We start from the raw sequence: 19,378 nt of genomic DNA, 5'->3' as shown, positions 1-19,378 counted from the left end.
AGACAAAGAAGCAGAAACTATATGAGAGAACAGAACAGAGATCCAGATATAATGGAGTCAAGTAATCTAACAGATGCAGAGTTTAAAACACTGGTTATAAAGCTGCTCAATGAACTTTTGGGAAGTGTAGATAAATTCAGTGAGAACTTCAACAAAGAGATAAAAAAAACATAAAAAAGAGAACCAGTCTGAAGTGAAGAACACATTATCTGAGATGAGAAGTATCTTAAATGGAGTAAACAAAGGAATAAACAAAGTGAATAAAGAAAAGGATCAAATGCCCTATGTAGAGGATGGGAAAGCCAAGGACATGCAAGCAAAATGGCAAGAGATAAGAGGCCAAGACTATAAAAATAATTTAAGGAGAATATGGGACACTATTAAGGGTCAAAATATCCTCCTGATCGGTGTACCTGAAGGAAAACAAGATGCTCAACAGCTGTTTGAAGAAATAATGATGGAAAACTTCCCTAATGTGGAGAAGGAAATGGACATAAAATCCCAAGAAGCTCAGAGAATTCCAAAAACTAGGGATCCAAAGAGGCCCAAACAAGACACATCATAATTAAAATGCCAAAGTTTAAATACAAAGAAAGAATATTAAAAGCAGCAAACAGATAGAAAAACAGATAGTTACTTATAAGGGAACACCCATAAGACCGGCAGCTGATTTCTCAAAAGAAACTATGCAGGACAGAAGGGCTTGGCAAAAATATTCGACAAGATGACCCAGGATCTACAACCAAGAATAATTCATCCAGCAAAGCAATCATTTAGAGTTGAAGGACAGATAAAGAGCTTCCCAGACAAAAATAAGCTAAAGGAATTTATCACCACCAAGCCAGTATTACAGGAAATGTTGGAAGGACTTCTTTAAGAAGAAAAAACATGTATCAAAAATGGGAATCAAGAATTGTAACAACTACATTCCTATCAAGAAGTACCTCAAAATGGAAAAGAATTAAATGCTCCAACTAAAAGATAGAGTGGCTGAATGGATAGGAAAACAAGACCCTTAAGATGTTGCCTACAAGAGACTCACTTCAGATTAAAAGACACACACAGACTAAAAGGAAAGGGGATGGAAAAAGATATTGCTTTGATGGACCTAGAAGGTATTTAAGTCAGACACAGAGAGAGATAAATCCTGTATAATTTCACTTATACGTGGAATCTAAGGAATAAAAAGAACAAACTAATCAAAAACAGACTCACAAATATAGTAGACAATTTGATGATGGACAGAGGGGAGGGAGGCTTAGGGGGGCTTGGAGAATGGGGTAAAGGGTTAAAGAAGTACAAATTAGTAGCTGATGGATGGTCCCGGGATGGGGAGCATGGCATAGGGAATGCAGTTAGCCTTAATATGTTGGCTAGATGGAGGGTCAGGGGAGGGAGGGAGCAATTGAGGAGATCATTTTATGAACTATATAGATGTCTAACCAATGTACTATATATTTGAAACTAATTAAATAAATAAAATTATTGGAGGCTTAAAAACTAAAGTTTATGGTTTCATTATTGAAAGTAGCCCAAAACTAGAAATGATCTTAATATCCATTAATAGTAGTATGAAAAAACTGCAGTATATTCATGCAACTGAATATTGTAAAGCAATGAAAACAAATTATAAAACGCAGCCATATAGATGAAACTCTTAAAAATAATATCAAATGAAAAAAGCCAGTCTCAAAAGATATATAACCTTATGATCCCATTTTACAAGACTAGGCCTATTTAAACTCTAGTTTTAGGATTACCCATGAGTAGAAGGAAAGGGTTAACCCTTTCCAGTGAATATAAAAACAAAAATGAAGATATTTCTATTCTAGGATAGATTTCAACTTTAAGAACTCACATCATGTAATCTCTGTTTTTTATAAGGCAATTACTTAAAATGTGAGAAATATAAAAGATTGAACAAACTGGAATAAGACTTTACCAAAAATGTCCAACAAGCTAACCAACTGACAAACTATATCACAAGTTCAGGGCAAAAAGAATCTCTGTGCTAATGGAATATTGTTTATCTGAATATTCACCTGTAGTAAGTGTGCTTAATATCTCTTTAGAAGACATATACAGGACATTTAAATCTTATTCTTAATTTTATTATTAAAATAAAATTCTTTGTAATATTTTTGTAATTTGAGTTACACCATGAATAAAAATATTATTCCACAAAAGGTGCCCTGAAAACATGTCTGCATTGAAAAAAAATCTTTTGGAATACAAATTTAGCATTCTGCTTGGCTACTGATTCGCTCATGAGTGCACATGCTCACTTCCTTAATAGGTAGAAGACTTCTGTGATGTTTTCACAAATATAACCCAAATTTTTACTTAAATCACTGTCTCATGGCTTCTAATACAAATTTATAGTGAGAATGCCAAATATCACATGGCCAATACACATCATAACACCCTAGCTTCACAGAAAATTAAAATTCTAGATACGAACTGAATTATAAACAGAAACCATTTTATATTACGATTCTTAACATAATAAAAAGGCTACCTGAGTTGATACCTTTGCATCAATTTTATTATCATCGCACTTGTTAAAGTATTATTCTTATTAAAATATTACAAGAATTCTGGTTCCATATATACATATATACATATATATATGTGTGTGTGTGTGTATGCATGTATGTGTGTGTGTGTGTGTGTGTGTATAATTTTTTTTTTTTTTTTTACCAAAGATTCTTTCCCTAACTTTGAAGATATTGCACCATTTGAAAAAAAAAGAATATCAGTAAAGGAAAGAAACACAATAACTCACTTTTGAAATGTGACCAAATCACAAAGTATAGCATAGCAATAATCAAAAGTATAAACTTTGGAGTTGAATAGATGAGCATTTAAATCCTAGCTGTGTTATTTATTAGCAATGTGACCTTGAGTTTCAATTTCATTATCTGTAAAATAAGGATAACAGGGATAATAATACCACCTACTTCAAGGGACTGTTATGATTAAATGAGAGAACACATGCAGCACACTGTCATACAAATAATATATGGTGGCATATTATACTTTGTTTTCCTATAAAATGGGTTTAAGCTTGCTGCTCCTAAAACATAAGTACACATCATGGTGGTTTGGTCATTTCTCATAAAAGCTATCACTTTGTATACATGTATAATAAACATATCACATATAAAATATCACTTTATATACATATACACTTATTTCTAGATACATTTTTTCTATCATTATGAATGATTTTTCTAAAGCAAGAATAACTTAGTAGGTTAGACTAAGTTTAAAACATGGTGGTGATAGGAAAAAGAATAATTGAGATGACTTATCTATGCAAAAAGAAAAATCAAAATCTGAAATAGGCAGAGTCTACATTAAAGTTCTCTTTTTCTGAAACAGTCTACTAAGCCACACAGTCCTAAAAATTAATTTACAAAAAAGTTTGATAAGAACTCAACATTTAGTAAGTAGCAATGTGATTATATGTAGCATTTGATGGAGAAACAGAGTTTTTAAGAAAAAGGATTTGCTTCATCTTGTATTCCTATTAATTCTGTTATATTACCATTTATTATTGTAAATTTTAAAAATGCAAAATGTACCAATTCACAAGAATACAATCACACAAATTAAAACAATAAAAATCATAATTATAAGGCTGCCTCGTGATCTTAACACACCCAGCTACCTCTCAGCTACCAACACTGGTGGATTAGCCACAGCAACCTCTTCTTTCTTGATGCCTCCACCCATACTTAGCTGGTTCGGGCCAAGGGGAAAAAAGCAAAGCTAGAAAGTAAACATATGCATCTTTCAGTATTTAAACATGTATCTGAATGCCCTGCCAACTACATTCCTGAATCCAATATACATTATATTATTGTGATGGTCTTTACAATTGGCCTGGCTTCTAACCTTGCTTCACCATGGCAACTCAGTCCCAGGAATATAATTCGTTCCTTTTTGCTGCATATCTCAGTAATCTCAGGAATGGATTCTTGTTTTATATGTTAGGTTTCCTGAGCCTGTACCCCTAATAATGGGTTATTAGAGCTCTTCAAAACTTGCTCTGACTCCTTAACAGCTGGATTTCTGGTTGCCCATCCTAACCAGGGTTCTATACAACTTTGACTAAGCATATGTCACTCATCCTTTCTCCCTTGGAATGCACATCCCAGTGTACTGAGTAACAGAATCCTGAAGCTCCTCTCATGTTTAGTGCCATGTTCCCCATGATGTAGCAGATCTGCCTGAATCCATCATTCTGGTGTCCCTAGATCCTTAGTTATGTTCTTGAGTGTATGGCTTAATAAGTGGAGTAGTTAAGGAAAGGCAATGCTCATAGAGTCAAGGTAGTTAGGTAAATAAATCATACCATGAGTTGCTGCATGTCCTCTGAAGTTACAGCTTTTATATCTAAAACATTAGCAAGGTCACTATTCCCCCACCCCCAATTCATGAAAAGTCCATTAAAAGATCCTTAAAACAATGATCTCTTTAAATTTGCATGCTTTTCAATGCCTTATTCAGCAACCTTGTAAAAATGTATTTTGCATGGCTAAGTGGACCACACAGGGACTGAAGCAAGTTCTAATCAACTAACCCAACCAAAAACAGGGCTACAAATTCTGAAGATTCCTTAGTAAGCTCAGAAAAAGTTTTTTGATTGAAGTGAAACTTGAGTTGGTCTTAAATGATGGGTGAGAAAGAACAAAAACTGATTTGAGCATAGTGCTTGTCATACAAAATAAAAATCGAGAAGTCATGGAAAATAAACAAAAAGCAGAAAATACACATGCTAAATCAGAGAGTTGAGTTGAACTAGCTCAGATCTGCACATATAATATGAACTTTAAAGTGTAGCTCTCTGTACTTGAAGCCAAAACAATTTCGCCCTATTCTGTTCTATGAGCTAAACATAATTATAAAAACCACTGCCTTTTACAAAAAGTAAGTACATCAATCAATTACACAGGGAAGAAATTAGTGGAGTACTCAATTAAGAAAGATCTTAGATTACTGGCTGAGAATTTAAGAGGCCCCTAGAAGTACTTGCAAAATTTTTTAATATGTGCATTTTTAAGACAAGAGTTTCATTGCTTTAATTCTTTGTTTTATATAAATGTATTTATTTAAATTAGTTTCAAGTATACAGTACATTGGTTAGACATTTTTAATATTCATAAAATGATCCTCCCAAATGCTCCCTCCCTCCCCTGGCCCTCCACTTAGCCATCATATTAATGCTAACTGCATTCCCTCTTCCATGCTCCCCGTGCCCAACTATCAACTACTAATTTGTATTTCTTTAACCCTTCACCCCATTCTTTAATTCTTAATGAGATGATGATCCCAAACTGACTAAGAACCCACAGATTTAAGTAAAAATCCAGTCTTTTGAATATCCATTTGTCAGAATTTAAGAGAAATAATTTTGTAAATATAAATTGCTACCTCAGAAATGGTACTGCTTTTATTTCTGGCTACTTTTCTAGGGCTGTAAATTACAGTACTTAGTGCAAAGCACAGAGATATTACAAAGTAGAACAAATGAAAAAAGGTTCGATTTGACAAATAAGACATCAACCATATCAATTTGTACATCAGAAAATAGGTATTTCATACAACCACACTAACATTTAAGAGACACTTTATGCATTTAAAGTCTATAGAGTGAACAAACTATTCTCCACCAGTCCACCTCCCCCCAGGCCCCACCTCCCCCTCCACACACACACTACCCCCAGGGACCAATAAGCTGAACTGATAGTACAATATTGCCCTCTACTGGACTCCACTAGTAAAGAACCTAAAAGAAGGAAGGACTTTAAAATGTTTACTTTTAAAAGGACTTAATGGAATGCTCTTTTCCCATAAATGCAAGTTTAGCCTAATATAGCATAAGTCTAGGTTATTCATTTTGTAATAATTTTAGTGTGGCACTAACTTAATGTGATATAGAAGTTTAGAGAAAGCAATCATGAATATAAGAACAAAAAAACAACTACTGTAATAAACGTTTTTCTTAAAACTATATAGGATCTTGGAGTTGAACAGGCTGAACAAAGTCTCTAGTCTAACCAACTATATGCTGTACATCTTCCTTCTATCTATCTGCCGAGTAGTTGCCCAGCCTTGGCTTAAACATTCTGGTGGTAGAAAACTCAACATCCCTAAAAACAAGTCTATACTATTCTGGATAATTCCTTATAACTGAAAATTATTGTCCTTCTGATTCTACCTCTGTAGTAGAAAACCCCTCAAATATTTAAAAAGAGTAAATTCATCCCACTAAATCATCTATTCTCCAAAGTATCCCAAGTTCCTTCTGATGGCTCCTGTGACCAGGTTTCAGATATCTCCACCATTTTGAATGCACTCCTCTAAATGTATATTCATTTTCTATCGCTGCTATAACAAATTACTGCAAACTTAGTGGTTTTAAACAACACAAGTTTATTTCACAATTCTTTAAGTCAGAAGTCCAACATGGGTCTCATCAGACTAAAAAGTATCAGCAGGGCTATCTTCCTTTCTGGAGGTTCTGGACAAGAAAACCCATTTCCTTGCCTTTTCTAGCTTCTAGAGGCCACCCATATTCCTTGACTCATGACTCCCTTTCGTTATCTTCAAAGTGGGCAACATTGCATCTCTCTGACCATTCTTCCATAATCACATCTTCCTCTGACCCTGAACTCAGCATGGAAGGTAACTTTTGAGGATTTGTGTGACTAGGTTGAGCCCACCAGATAGTTCAGGATAATCTCTCCAACTCAGCATCCTTAATCTTAATTACACTCACAATCCTCCCTTTTTTTTTTTCATTGATGGTAACAGATTCACAAATTTCAAGGATTAGGATGTCTTCCCATTTGTCCTTGTTCCTTGTAAAGTAGAATGTTCATTCTGAATATGCACTCTAGGAATGGCTGGCACTGATAAAACAGGATTGTTACCTTCATCTTTCCAGACACTATACTTCTAATATCTGGACTAAAATCCAAAGAAGTTATCTACATCACACTCCTAATTCTTATTGGACTATTAACTAAGACCCCTAAGCCTTGTCTATAAACACAGTTTTTAAACTACTTCTGCCTCATCCTTTATTTGGCAGTTTTTCTAAACCCAAGTATAAGAATTTATTTATTCCTATTAAATTTCATCTCATTAGATTTTCTCTATTAAGATCTTTTTGGATCTCAATTCTAACTCAACCTATCTACTATACTCTCAACTCTTGTCATGCACATCTTCAGTGAGTGTTCCCATTATATTATCACTGATAGAAATCATGACGAGGACAAGGTATGCAAAGAGTCCTGCAGCACTTCAGAAATCTCTCTGAAGTTTTGTGATTCTTAAATTTCAATGTGTACATGAATTGTCGAGGGGCTTCTATGCCCTATCCCTAGAGATTCTGATTTAGGAGGTCTGAGACAATGCCCAACAATCAAGATCTATCCCCAACTAGATTTCAGGTGGTCGATCTGCAGAGCACATTTGGAGAACAATGTCCAGTTCCATGCCAATCATTAATCAGCAACTTTTGGGTCTGGCTAGTCAGGGACAACCCACCCAACAGTGTTCACATCCTGCTCACATTTCCTGCCATTTTGGGGAAGTTATCATGAGAATATAGTCAATGACTAGCTGAATTGCAATCACACTGGTCCTACTGTATTTCCCTGTTCTACCAGTCCTGCTATTTGTAAAAGAAATGATGCAAACGTGATTTGTTCTTAGCGAACCTGTTCAGTGTGTTGACAATCAAGTTTTTCTTATTCTCAGTGCTCACAATTTATTTAGTTCCTAGAGATGTAGAATCTTGCCAGGGTTTTAGTGTCAAGCTTACCAGTTGGTAGTTAACAAAACCACCTTTACCTTTGGAAAATTAGAACTGCCCTTATCTGTCTTCAGTTATTTGTAAAATGTGCTATCTTTTAAAAGCTCTCAAAGATCATGGACAGCTGGAAGTTCTTTCTGAATCTAGCCTATAATGTAACTTATCTAGGCCCAAACACCTGAAGCCATCTAAGAAACGTCATCATGTGGAGCTTTCATTCTTCCTTACCAATGATTGTTCTACCCTTTTTGGTTGAAGATGATTTTCCTTGACAGAAAGGAAAGAAGCAAATATGAATTTCAGAGTTCTGCTTTCTCTATCATCCATTGGCAGTATACTATTAGTTCAAAATAGCAGATCCACCCCCTTTTTAACCTCTTTGTTGCTCTAAACATAACTTTAGGTGCACCAAGTCCTCCTTAGCAATTCTCGCAAGTCTCTACTCATTAGAGGTTTTATTTTCTAGTTGCTATTCTTACAGATCTAAGCCTTTTTACATTTACATTAATTTGACTTAACTTTTCATCTATCTATTTTTTTTTTTAAATTGATCTCAGGTTGGCGAAAAATTTAACTGTTGGAGTTGGATAATACACACATAGGGATTCATTAGGCTAGTCTTACTACTTTAAAATTTTTCCAAAATAAAGTCAAATGTGTCTATATATATAAATACAAATTAAATACAAATGTTTATGTAAATAGAAGGGAAGGAGAAGGTGGGGGGAAGAGAGGGAGATAGAGGGGGGCGGTATTCTCTATCTCGTGTTCATTGGGAAATATTTTTTCCCCCTCAACTTTTATTGCTTGGGATAATTTGGTTTTAATTAAAGTCTGAATTTCACTTTCTCTGTACTCCCTAATCTTTTTAGTTTATCTTCCAGCCCAGATTCCTGGATGCTATTTTTCTTTGCCTTTTCTTTGGACTGCTTGAAATCCACCTATCAAAAGTCTAGGAGATATTATGCCTGTTTCTCCCTTCCTATCAGCAATACAAATTTTAAAAGGTTGTCAATTTTTATTTAGGACTACATTAGTTCTCCCATTATCTTTTAGAACAGTGGTTGCTCTAAGTGTGTTCCTTATACCAGCAACACCTATTATCACCCCTGAACTTGTTAGAAACACAAATTAATAGATCCACTGACCTACTGTAACAGAACCTCTGAGGATGGGGACTGGAAAACTCTCCAAATAAGTCCTATGTATATTAAAGTTTGAGAACCATTACTTTAGGAGAAGAAACTATTCCAATTCAAATGCTGTCAGACAATGTGCTTTTAATCAAATGTGATTTCTATCAAGAGCCTAAATACTAGGAGTCCCTCATGGTACTCTATACATTAACCTTTGTGACTATTTTATGTCTGCAACTCATCGCCTCTTCCCTTGGCCAAGGGCCACACAGCGGACTTTGACTTCTGTATCTATCTCATTTCTCTTTTTTTAAATTCTATTCTAGATGGTGTTCAGCATCTTTCCACTCAAATAATCTTGGATCTCAATGCAGGTATATAATTTCTTGCCCTATCACACTATTATATCTATCTTTTAACAAACCTGAGTCTCTTCCCAGACAAGAAAAAGCTAAAGAAGTTCATCACCACCAAACCAGTATTACAAGAAATGTCAAAAGGACCTCTTTAAGAAGGAAAAAAAGCCCCATAAATATGTATAAAATGGCAATAATTATATACCTATCAATAATCATTTGAATTGTAAATAGATTAAATGCTCCAATAAATTACATGAGTCTAAGACTATAGCTAAGAATGTTGTGACTGACACATAGGGTAAGATATTGAAATCAGAAATGACAGATTTGTTGCCAGCACAAACAAGTTAAAGAGCTTTTTAAAAATATATAATATTCATTTATAACATAATATAAAAATTTTAAGAATGGCCATTATTTTGAAACATTTTGTTAGAAAAGAAATCCTGATCAGTCGTAACAGTTTGGGTGATTATGTCTTTAATTAGTTTAGAAGGAAATATACATACTAAACCAATTTTATTTTTAATTATAGAAAACAGGCTTTTTTTTGTTTTGATAAAGAAAAATTAAAATGATCCAGCCTTAAAATATTGTCTGAAATTCAAATACTAGGATTAAATACACAGACTAAAGTAAGAAATAATAATAAAAAAAGTCAAACAGTGAAAAACAAATACCATATGATTTCACTTATACATGAAATTAAAAAAAAGTAAACAAACAAGAGAAATTCACAGATTCAGAGAACATTTTAATGATTTCCATTAAATGGGAAGGAGGTTGGGGGAAAGGTAAAAAGGGGAAGGGATTAAGATATGCAAATTGCTAGTTATAAAAACAGTCATGGGATGTAAAGTACAACACAGAGAATATAGTCAATAATATTGTAATAATTACATATGGTGTCAGATGAGTACTTGACTTATTGGGGTGATCACTTTGTAAGTTATATAAATGTTTAATCACTATGTTGTACACCTGAAACTAATATAATATTGTATGTTAACTGTAATCAAATAATTTAAAAAGTTGTTTTTTAAAATTTAAGTCTCATAAAAAAGACATCCTTGCATTCTTATATTCAAATGGTAAGTCCAATCCAGCAAATTAAGATAGTCATGAGATATTTATTACTCTCCCTTATAATCTCAACTTTATTTTATCATTCACATTTTGTATGCTCTTATGAAGATTTTTGAAGCTTCTAAGTACTACCTCTAGCTAAGTTTCCATATTCTTGTCTTTTGTGAATCTCTCCATTTATACTGCCTCCATTTATTCTGCTTACTAAGTCTTACTTGATGTCTAACACCATTTCATCAGTTAAATTGCTCATTTGTCTCCTCTTTAGTAATATTGTCTAAAACTGTCCTAACCAGATCAGCTGGTTCCTAGGAAAGCACACACAGGAGATATACTCCATCCCTCCCTTCATATTCTCTCAAACTCAGTAGAAGATTATGATAATTATACTAACTGCAAGTTTTTCTTCTTAAGCTTTTAAATCAGTGTTTTTATAATAATGATAAATAAAAACTATAGATATAGTAAGAAAGGGATTTATAGGGCCAGGAATATGAAGGGGATTAATACAAACTTAATAGTTTGATTTTTCAAAAATGCTTTACTTGAGATCATCCCTTTCCTTGGTTCTTTTGTAAGCAGAAATATAATACTAATATGATGATAAAAATTATTTGTTTGCAAATCAATATATTTGTGATTATATTTTTTCCTCTTTAGAAGTGGAAAAAAGCTGACTCAATTGTATATTCCACTCTGAATTATGAGATAATTAACACCAATCAATTCCATGTACAAATTAATATGTTTATTCTACACACAGATGAATAAGTTCCAAGTTTCACAAGTTTTAAGTTTAAAGACCACAATGTAGAGGAAACATATCATTAACGAGGTTATAGAATTTATATTCAAAATGCAAGATTATTTTGAAAATATGTAATTTATTTAAATTGGGATGTTTAGTAAATAAGTTAACTGATTTGAAAAGAAACTTATATCCAGTCTGGTTCATAACATATCTCAACTCCAAAGAAGTAATAAAAGACAGCAATAAAAGAAAATAACAAAACATAATAATAAAAGATCACAAAGTAAAACATAAGCACAATTTGCTGAGAAATCTGGGTTGTGAAACTAGTATATGCATATAAAACTGCATACTTTTTAAAATAATTATTTTTAAAAAATAAGTGGGTAAAAATTTACTATTCATTAACAAAAAGGAAAACAATGAGTCACTTAACATCTAAACTGTAGAAAGGATTAATTCCCCAATAATTAAAATAGTCACTTATTACTGCTAAATAGTTAGCTGTTAAATCAGTTATAAAAAGTAAGTAGAGTTTAAGCAGAATAATTCTATTTTTTAAAACAGCATCTTCTATTTCTATTATGGAATATAAATACTTTATAAGTATTCAATAAATATTAAATTAATATTGTCAAAATCATTACATAAGTGATAAATATGGACAACATAAATTTTAATGTAAAAATATTAACTTTGAGAGGAGTTTGGTGGTAAGATGTATAACCATACTTAGAAAATATACAGTTGACACCTGAACAAAGGTAAAGGGCACCCACCCTCCCCCTGCACAGTCAAAAATCTGCATATAACTTTTGACTCCCTGAAAACATAACTGTTGACCAGAAGCCTTATCAATAACAAACAGTTGATTAACACATATTTTGTATATTACATACTATAGTCTTACAATGAAGCTAGAGAAAATAAAATATTAAGAAAATCATAAAGAAGAAAAAATACATTTACAGTATTTATGAAAAAAAAACCCGTGTATAAGTGGACCCTCACAGTTCTAACCTGTGTTGTTCAAGGGTCAAATGTACTTTTTATTTTTGTTACCCAAACCCTGCAACTTTTTGAGTCATTCAGCTTTTGGAAGTCTGTTTCTCTCTACCAAAATTGGACCCTGAAGATGACCTATCAATGATAAATGCTTTGATAATCGACTACAAAATGACTTTAAGTGTTTATAAACCTCAGTATATCATAATCATCCCCTTTATTCTTCCATTTGCTCAGTTATATTGTCCTCAACAGAAGTACTTAAAATCATTCTATTCTTTTCACTTCTCAGCTCTTATCTATCATTCAACTTTCAGTCTTATATCAATCTTTAGTTTTTTAGGGGCTAATAAACATGTTCACCCAAAGAAAGTGCCAGTATAGGACACAATATTCTGGTGTTGCTTTGGGATTCTTAAGGAAAAGACATCTTATACATATAAATAAATGGATATGTTTAGAATTCATTGTTATAATTTGAGATTACAGAGGTCATTCTCCCTATACTTCTTATAATAGTATTAACAAAGATAGTTTTATCTTTTCATGTCAGTTTTGACACACAAGAATGTTACACTAATGACTATTATTATTTTTTTCACCAAGAAAAGAAAAAAGTCAAACAAACATAAGGCTATTTCCCTTTTTACCATTGACTAAATGAGGCGCCACCTTTTTATATTTTACTCCGGAAAACAAGAAAGTTCATCATAATTGAAATGACCCTATCCTAGTACTATTATAAAATGCATACATATGCCCCAGAAGATCTGGAGTCTCGATCAGATCTCTTTCTCTGACTAACGTGCCTCACACAGAGCTAATTCTCAATGAATGTCTGCTACTGAATGACCTTCAAAAGAGATGGCAGCCCTGTGATGAATAAACTAACTTGAATTAGTAATTCCTTTTTTCATCCATTCACTCAACATTATCAAGCAGCTATAATAATGTATTGCTTTCAATCATCCAATAAGTACACAAAATGTGAAAAATATAATATGGTAAGGAATATTTCTATATCCCTATTTTTTAAGAAACTTCAAGTGTGTACTTCACATGTAGTTTTATGGATGTAAATGACCTTACCTCTCTTACAGATAACTGTGGTGGGAAGGAGACTGAAAATACCAAGTTGTTGAATTCAAATCCAGAGGCCTCAACCTTTTGGCACACCTAAAAAAGTATCACATAAAAATTATTTTATTACATAAAAAAGTATTATACAAATTCCCAGGAATTACTAAAAATTTTATAATAATCTTCATGACATAAATTTTTGGTCCAGGAGATGACATGGCAAAACTTCCAAACTTTAACCTTTCAATAAGAGAACTCTCACAAACATCCTGAATTCAAACATTTGCTAACAATGACCATGAAGACTGATATTACCAAAACAGCCAGACTCACCTGCAGAACAATCTGTTGAATACCCAAATAGTTTTCTATTAGGTTACCTCATAATTTAAAAAAGATTTTAAAATAAAGCTAATATGGTACTCTTGACAGTTGGAAAGAAAAAGCAATCCCACATTCAATTATGTACCTTCCAAAGTGCTGTAACATCTGTCTTTTCTAGACATTAATAGGTTGACTCCAACTCCTTAGCTATGTAAAATAGCAAAGGGAAAACTGCTATAATTTTTCTTCAATTGAATAGCACTCATGACTGAAATACATGGATGGGTACATATTTCATTAATTTGTAGATATCATGTTGATAAAAAGGTAATTTGAGATAAAAAGGCTTTTTTTTTTTAAATGATCCATTGATGTGAAACAAGTTGAAATGAATGGCATCATTCCTTCAGATAGAATAATTCTAGGCCTTAAGATCGAAAATCTCTACATAATTGCACATATAATAACCAAAAACAGATTATTTACCTTTTTAATGAAATCTTTCTCACAGAATCCTTGAAGAATTCCTAGGCATACATTGCATACATTTAAACTTGAGTTTTTGGAAGCGATGCTTCCATCTTCAATAATGGAGACCCTTCCCTTTCCATTTTGACTCAGATTATCAATCCCATCAATCCCATCTTCTAGTTCTTGTAGTCGAATTTTCTTGGGAGGTGGATTTGGAACTTCCAAAACTAATTCATCTTTTTCAGTTTCCAGAAATTTCTGTAGTTCATTGAGCAACTCCTGGAAAGTTAATTTTAAAAAAAGTAATAACCCTAAGGGTAAGACGAAGCATGAAAACAGGAGTGAAAATTATGATAGATCACAGATTTATACAATGTTGATTTATATCAATTCTGGAGCAATAAACTAATTTTATTAGCCAGTGTTGGCTTTCTGGGGAATTTAAAAGAGAATTACCCAATTCCTGTAATAAGTGTGTGAATATTGTTCCACTTAGATCAGTGAAGCTAAAGTCCTAAATCTGAGGCAGAAAGTTTCCAATAAGAAATTTATGCATTTGGTTTGTAGTTAATTGTGGGGTCAATCACTTGCTAACATCAATTAAAAAACAAAACAAAACACCACACCTCAATTATATTAACAAGTAGAAATACAAACTGAATTTCCATTATTACTAAGATATTCAATAATCTCACAATCACTAAAATCTCATAGGTACAATATTTATTTAATGTAAAATCTGAAAAATTAGAGATTAGAAGTCTAATAAGTAAAAGTAATTTTAAGACAATTTACTATACAAAAGTAAACAGATGCTGGCAACACTGAAATTTGTCAACTTAATTACAAACCATTTATATGCATTAGTTAAAAAGAAGCCCTCTACTACATTCTGGTTTGCCTAATTTCTGTCAGAATGTTAGAAGTGGCATTCCTTCGAAAACATTTTCATTTTGCACACATTCCATTCATCCAAATACTCAGAGGACTTTGTCTAAATTAAACAGGCTTTATTATTCAGTGTTGAATAAATATCCTTTTCAAATGCACTCAGATTACAATTTAGTGACTCTAAAGGGAAAAATCTATCACTCAAACAAATTTAATTCAGTTTATTAAGACATTAGCTCTATTTTATCTTTAACAGAGAAATACTCATACATACATACACACACAGGTATATTAGGACCCACACAAATATGTTTATTATGTAAAATCTATGTCAGTATAACACAGTACATATATATGTATGTGTAGTTATATGAATAGAACATATCAAAATTTAAGTACATTTACCAAAAAAATTGTCTTCAAATAGTTTCATGTTTATTTACATTAAATGATACAAACGAAAGTTGGTAACACTGTCTCTTTATATATTTTATATCTTACAACATGTATAGAATAATAAATTATAATGTGTTTGGAAAAAATGTGCAAGGAGAGTTACACAAAACCAATCTTATTACTTTATAGTCATAGTGTGTATAAATGAATATACACACATATATTAATCATCACAGCATATGTACCATTTCCAGTTTTCAAAGTGTTTTCACATACTTTATTAGATATTGTCCCTTAAAATTCTGTGAGGTAGATGTTATCATCATTCCCATTTACAGAGGAGAAAACTGAAGATGGAAAGTGGTGGAACTGGGATTCAGATCCATGTCTTCTAGCTCCAAATTCTAGGCTTTGGATTCAGACAGACAGTTCATATCCTAGCTTGCTCACTTAATAGCTGTGTAACTTTGGGCAGGTTGCTTAACCTCTCTGTGCCTCAGTTTCTTCATCTGAAAATAGAGACAATCATATATGTACTTACCTAATAGGTTACTATGAAGACTATATGAGAGCCTGACATATAATAATGCCTTATGAATGTTAGATATAATTATTTCCAAAATAATAGAAACAAATAATACATAGGAAAAATGTTCTTAAAAACTTTAAGAAACTGACTGTGCATGTGTGTGTTCGTATTATTTATATAGTGCTATATATATATACACACACACACACACACATATAATTACTCTGAAAAGAACATCACTATTAGAATCAAATATATTTCACAAAATGTTATATATTTTAGGTGAAAGTATTCTATTAAATGTCAAAGCTCTTTGTACATTACTGAAAATTTCAAAGATCTCTGTATATTTTGTTATTAACAGCAGTAAATGATTTTAATAGCATTTACTTCTAGAGAGTTGCAAATACCTATCTATAAGTAATATAGAAAGCAGAAAAAAAAAGGCAATCAAATCCACAATGCTTCCACTTAATAGAAGATCTCAGGGCTATCAACCCCTCTTGATATATCTTACTGATATCTGGTGAGAAGCACTATTTTGTGATATTCTGTCTAGATACTCTTAGGGAAAGATCTATAGAAACATTAAATGCACCAAAGAATTGATCTGCAAAGATCTCCCTATATTAAATACTAGATACAATCACTTAAGAAGGAACTTATATTTTTATGGTAATGGAGGTTCCAAAATTAGCATTAGCAATAATTATTTTATTATAGTTTTTTAAATTTAATAAGTTATGAATACATACTTGCCCTCAAATATACAGATATTCATTCAAAAATAGAGGAACTTTCTTAACTTAAAAAAAAAAAAAATACCTCATAGGAAAGTTTGTAAGGTGCATGAAAATCCACACCACAGAATCTGAAGATACATCTTGGACATGTACCAGTACTGAACAACAACTGGGCCACATGCTTGTTTTCCTCAGTCAGTGGAAACATAATGAATAATTACAACTAGAAAAAAATGAAAGATAACACTAATGAGCATCTTTTGTGTTTTACTTTCACAGACAAATATATCATCACCTTTAGGGAAAGAAATTAGCTTTTATTTAAAAAAAAAAAACAATTTCATACTCTCTAATAATGTCCCTTTCATTATATGCATATTGAAATATAAACCTGAAAATCTATTAGAGGAATCAGGTAAAAGTTTCTAATTGTCGAGGAATTTAGTTTAGCATTCTGGATTATTATAAAGTACATTAATATAATTAAACCAATCAAAAGAAATAAAAATAATAAAGAATGGTTGTCTCTGAGAAGAGTAATGAAAATAAAAGTATAGTGTAAAATTTTGCTTTTTATTTTGTACCATTCTGTATTGAGAAAACAGAGCAGTAAATTCAATAAACTTTTCCTATTAAAAATCAAAAATGAGTTTGCTACAAAAAATAATCAGATAAATCTACATAATACTTATCTAACCTTAATGATAGTTAAGCAGTCAAATATTTAAAACAAGTTGATCAGTAGATTCAAAAATGTCAGTTTTACTTTGATTGAATAACTAAAAGCCATTAGTAAAATGAGAAAATTTTTTCTTTCATGCACAAGTAAAACCTCCAACAAAAACAAATTAAATACAAAATATTTGAGTAATTGTCATCTGAAACAAATGCTACTTTTTGCAATTTGAATAAACTCACTTAGAAACAAATACTACACAGAGAGGTGGGAGGAGAGGGAGATCCAATTAACTCTCTTGTTGCCAGGAAGGAGGGGAACTAAAATTTAAATTACCCAATCAGTCTGTTTGGCAAAAAAAAGATATTCTTCTGATTAATGAATCAGTCCACATTACTTTAAAATGATGAACTAGAAAATGTTTTATAAAACAGTGATTGTATGGCAATGCTGTGGTATGGTATAACTGTGGTTACACCAATACAAGACAGTGGTATCTTTTAATTTGTGCAGTTTAATAATTAAAATAAATTTACTTAAAACTTATGGGAGGGTGCTCTTACCAACTTCTTACTATGGAAATATGTTTCTTAGATTTAGTTTGTGTTTTCCAACCCTTTAAAACCCACTACTTACTTGCAAGTTTCTAAATGTGTGTAGCCACTTATCAAGAGTAGATCCTTGAGACAAAATAATGAGGAAGACAGGTATATAATTATACAGAACTCTTCACCATAAAAATCAGTTCCACAGGGAGGACTGTGGAAAATAGATTGTCTTTAGCTGGGTTCTAATTCAGGTGAATATGTGAGTTGGCAGGGAGAGGAAGAGAAGAAAAATAGGCTTTTCTGGACACATGAGAGAACTTTCAGAAACCCAGACTAGGAAACATTAATTTAGGGTTGCCTAAGTAAATTTGGACTCCATGGCATTTTCATGAAAGTACACCGAATATGCAGACAACACCTTCTACATAATGAAGCTCCTTGTGGTCATTATTATTGACAAATGATCTAAATCCTTTCCCAGTCCTCTTAATCTGCTAGTCTGATGATGAGAAAAGGTAGAGATTTTTTGAGGGGCTGATTATCAGCCTTTAAAGTGCATCCCTGACTGCACTCCCCTCACGGAGAAACTGTCGCTGCCTCACCTTTTATCTCTGCCCTTCCATTAGTTAAGGTCAAGGATTTCATTTAATTCAGAATTAACCTTTTAATGCAGAGAAACAAATAACCCCTCCTCTCAAAGAAATAAGTGGATAAATGTTTAGAAAATACACTTTGTATCAAAGATTTCCCTGGATACTTAGTTTTATTTAAATGTATACTTTCTTTCCTTTGGCTTAAAGACAATGTTTATTTCTCCAATAGGTTCACTAAAAGAAAGGTATCATGCAAAGTCAGTAAATGATACATTACAATCTCTCAGCTCTGAGAAGTTCCCAAACCTGTAGAGAATTAGGAAACCGCACCGCCCCCCCTCTGCCATCCAGAGTAGTTTGAAAAAGTCTTAAAATAAAAATAAAACAAAACCTTCTTGTGTATGATATTGAACGAACTTACAAACCTCTCAAGATCATTTTTACCTAGCAACAATCTAGCAACTTCTCTAACACGTTAACATTAAATGAAGGAAATGCCTTATGCCTTAAATTTGGTTGTTTTATCTTAATTACAGCGCTGAAATGATAGGATTTCGTAAAACATTAGAAATCAGTTGTTCCATATGAGGTGTATTATTTTTGAAACCAAGCCCTTGAAAAACATATCCTATATAGTAAGGTTTTCATTGTTGGTTTCTCTTGTTAAGATTTTTGCTTTTCGTTTACGTGTTTGTTTTACAGAAGGAACTGGAACAAGTCACTGCAACAGAACCTCCTTCCGCATGTCAGGATCCCTAAAGGATAGAGTCCCTTCTCCACAAACCAATGGTAACTAGCCCAGTCTCTAGTTTACTGGAGGAGAGGATGAACTTTCTTTACACCTCTCAGAATATTACAGAAACCATTCACTGCAAACAGAGAAGCAGCAGGGCATTTGAAAACCCATCAAAATGGCCAGGCTGTCTCACGTCCTTTTATCTTTTAAAACTCATTCCATA

General features: G+C 32.5%; 1 protein-coding gene across 5 annotated transcripts in view; it reads right to left on the bottom strand.

Moving 5' to 3' along the window:
- PUS10 (pseudouridylate synthase 10) overlaps positions 1-19,378 on the bottom strand; it is a 57,045-nt gene that overhangs the window by 36,927 nt on the left and 740 nt on the right. For all 5 annotated transcript variants that reach the window (XR_002781267.1, XM_011363915.2, XM_011363919.2 and 2 more), the window contains exons 2-4: positions 16,685-16,825; positions 14,059-14,322; positions 13,258-13,344 (exon numbers count right to left, since the gene is read on the bottom strand). Coding sequence is in view for 4 of the 5 variants with exons in the window: in XM_011363915.2 (XP_011362217.1) it covers positions 13,258-13,344; positions 14,059-14,322; positions 16,685-16,810 (477 nt within the window). In the remaining variant the exon portion in view is untranslated. The remainder of the gene's footprint in view (positions 1-13,257; positions 13,345-14,058; positions 14,323-16,684; positions 16,826-19,378) is intronic.

This window comes from Pteropus vampyrus, unplaced genomic scaffold, assembly GCF_000151845.1.
Source record: "Pteropus vampyrus isolate Shadow unplaced genomic scaffold, Pvam_2.0 Scaffold91, whole genome shotgun sequence".
Taxonomy (NCBI): domain Eukaryota; kingdom Metazoa; phylum Chordata; class Mammalia; order Chiroptera; family Pteropodidae; genus Pteropus; species Pteropus vampyrus.
Note: the sequence above shows the minus strand (reverse complement) of the source record. Positions and strands in the feature narration are given on the sequence as shown.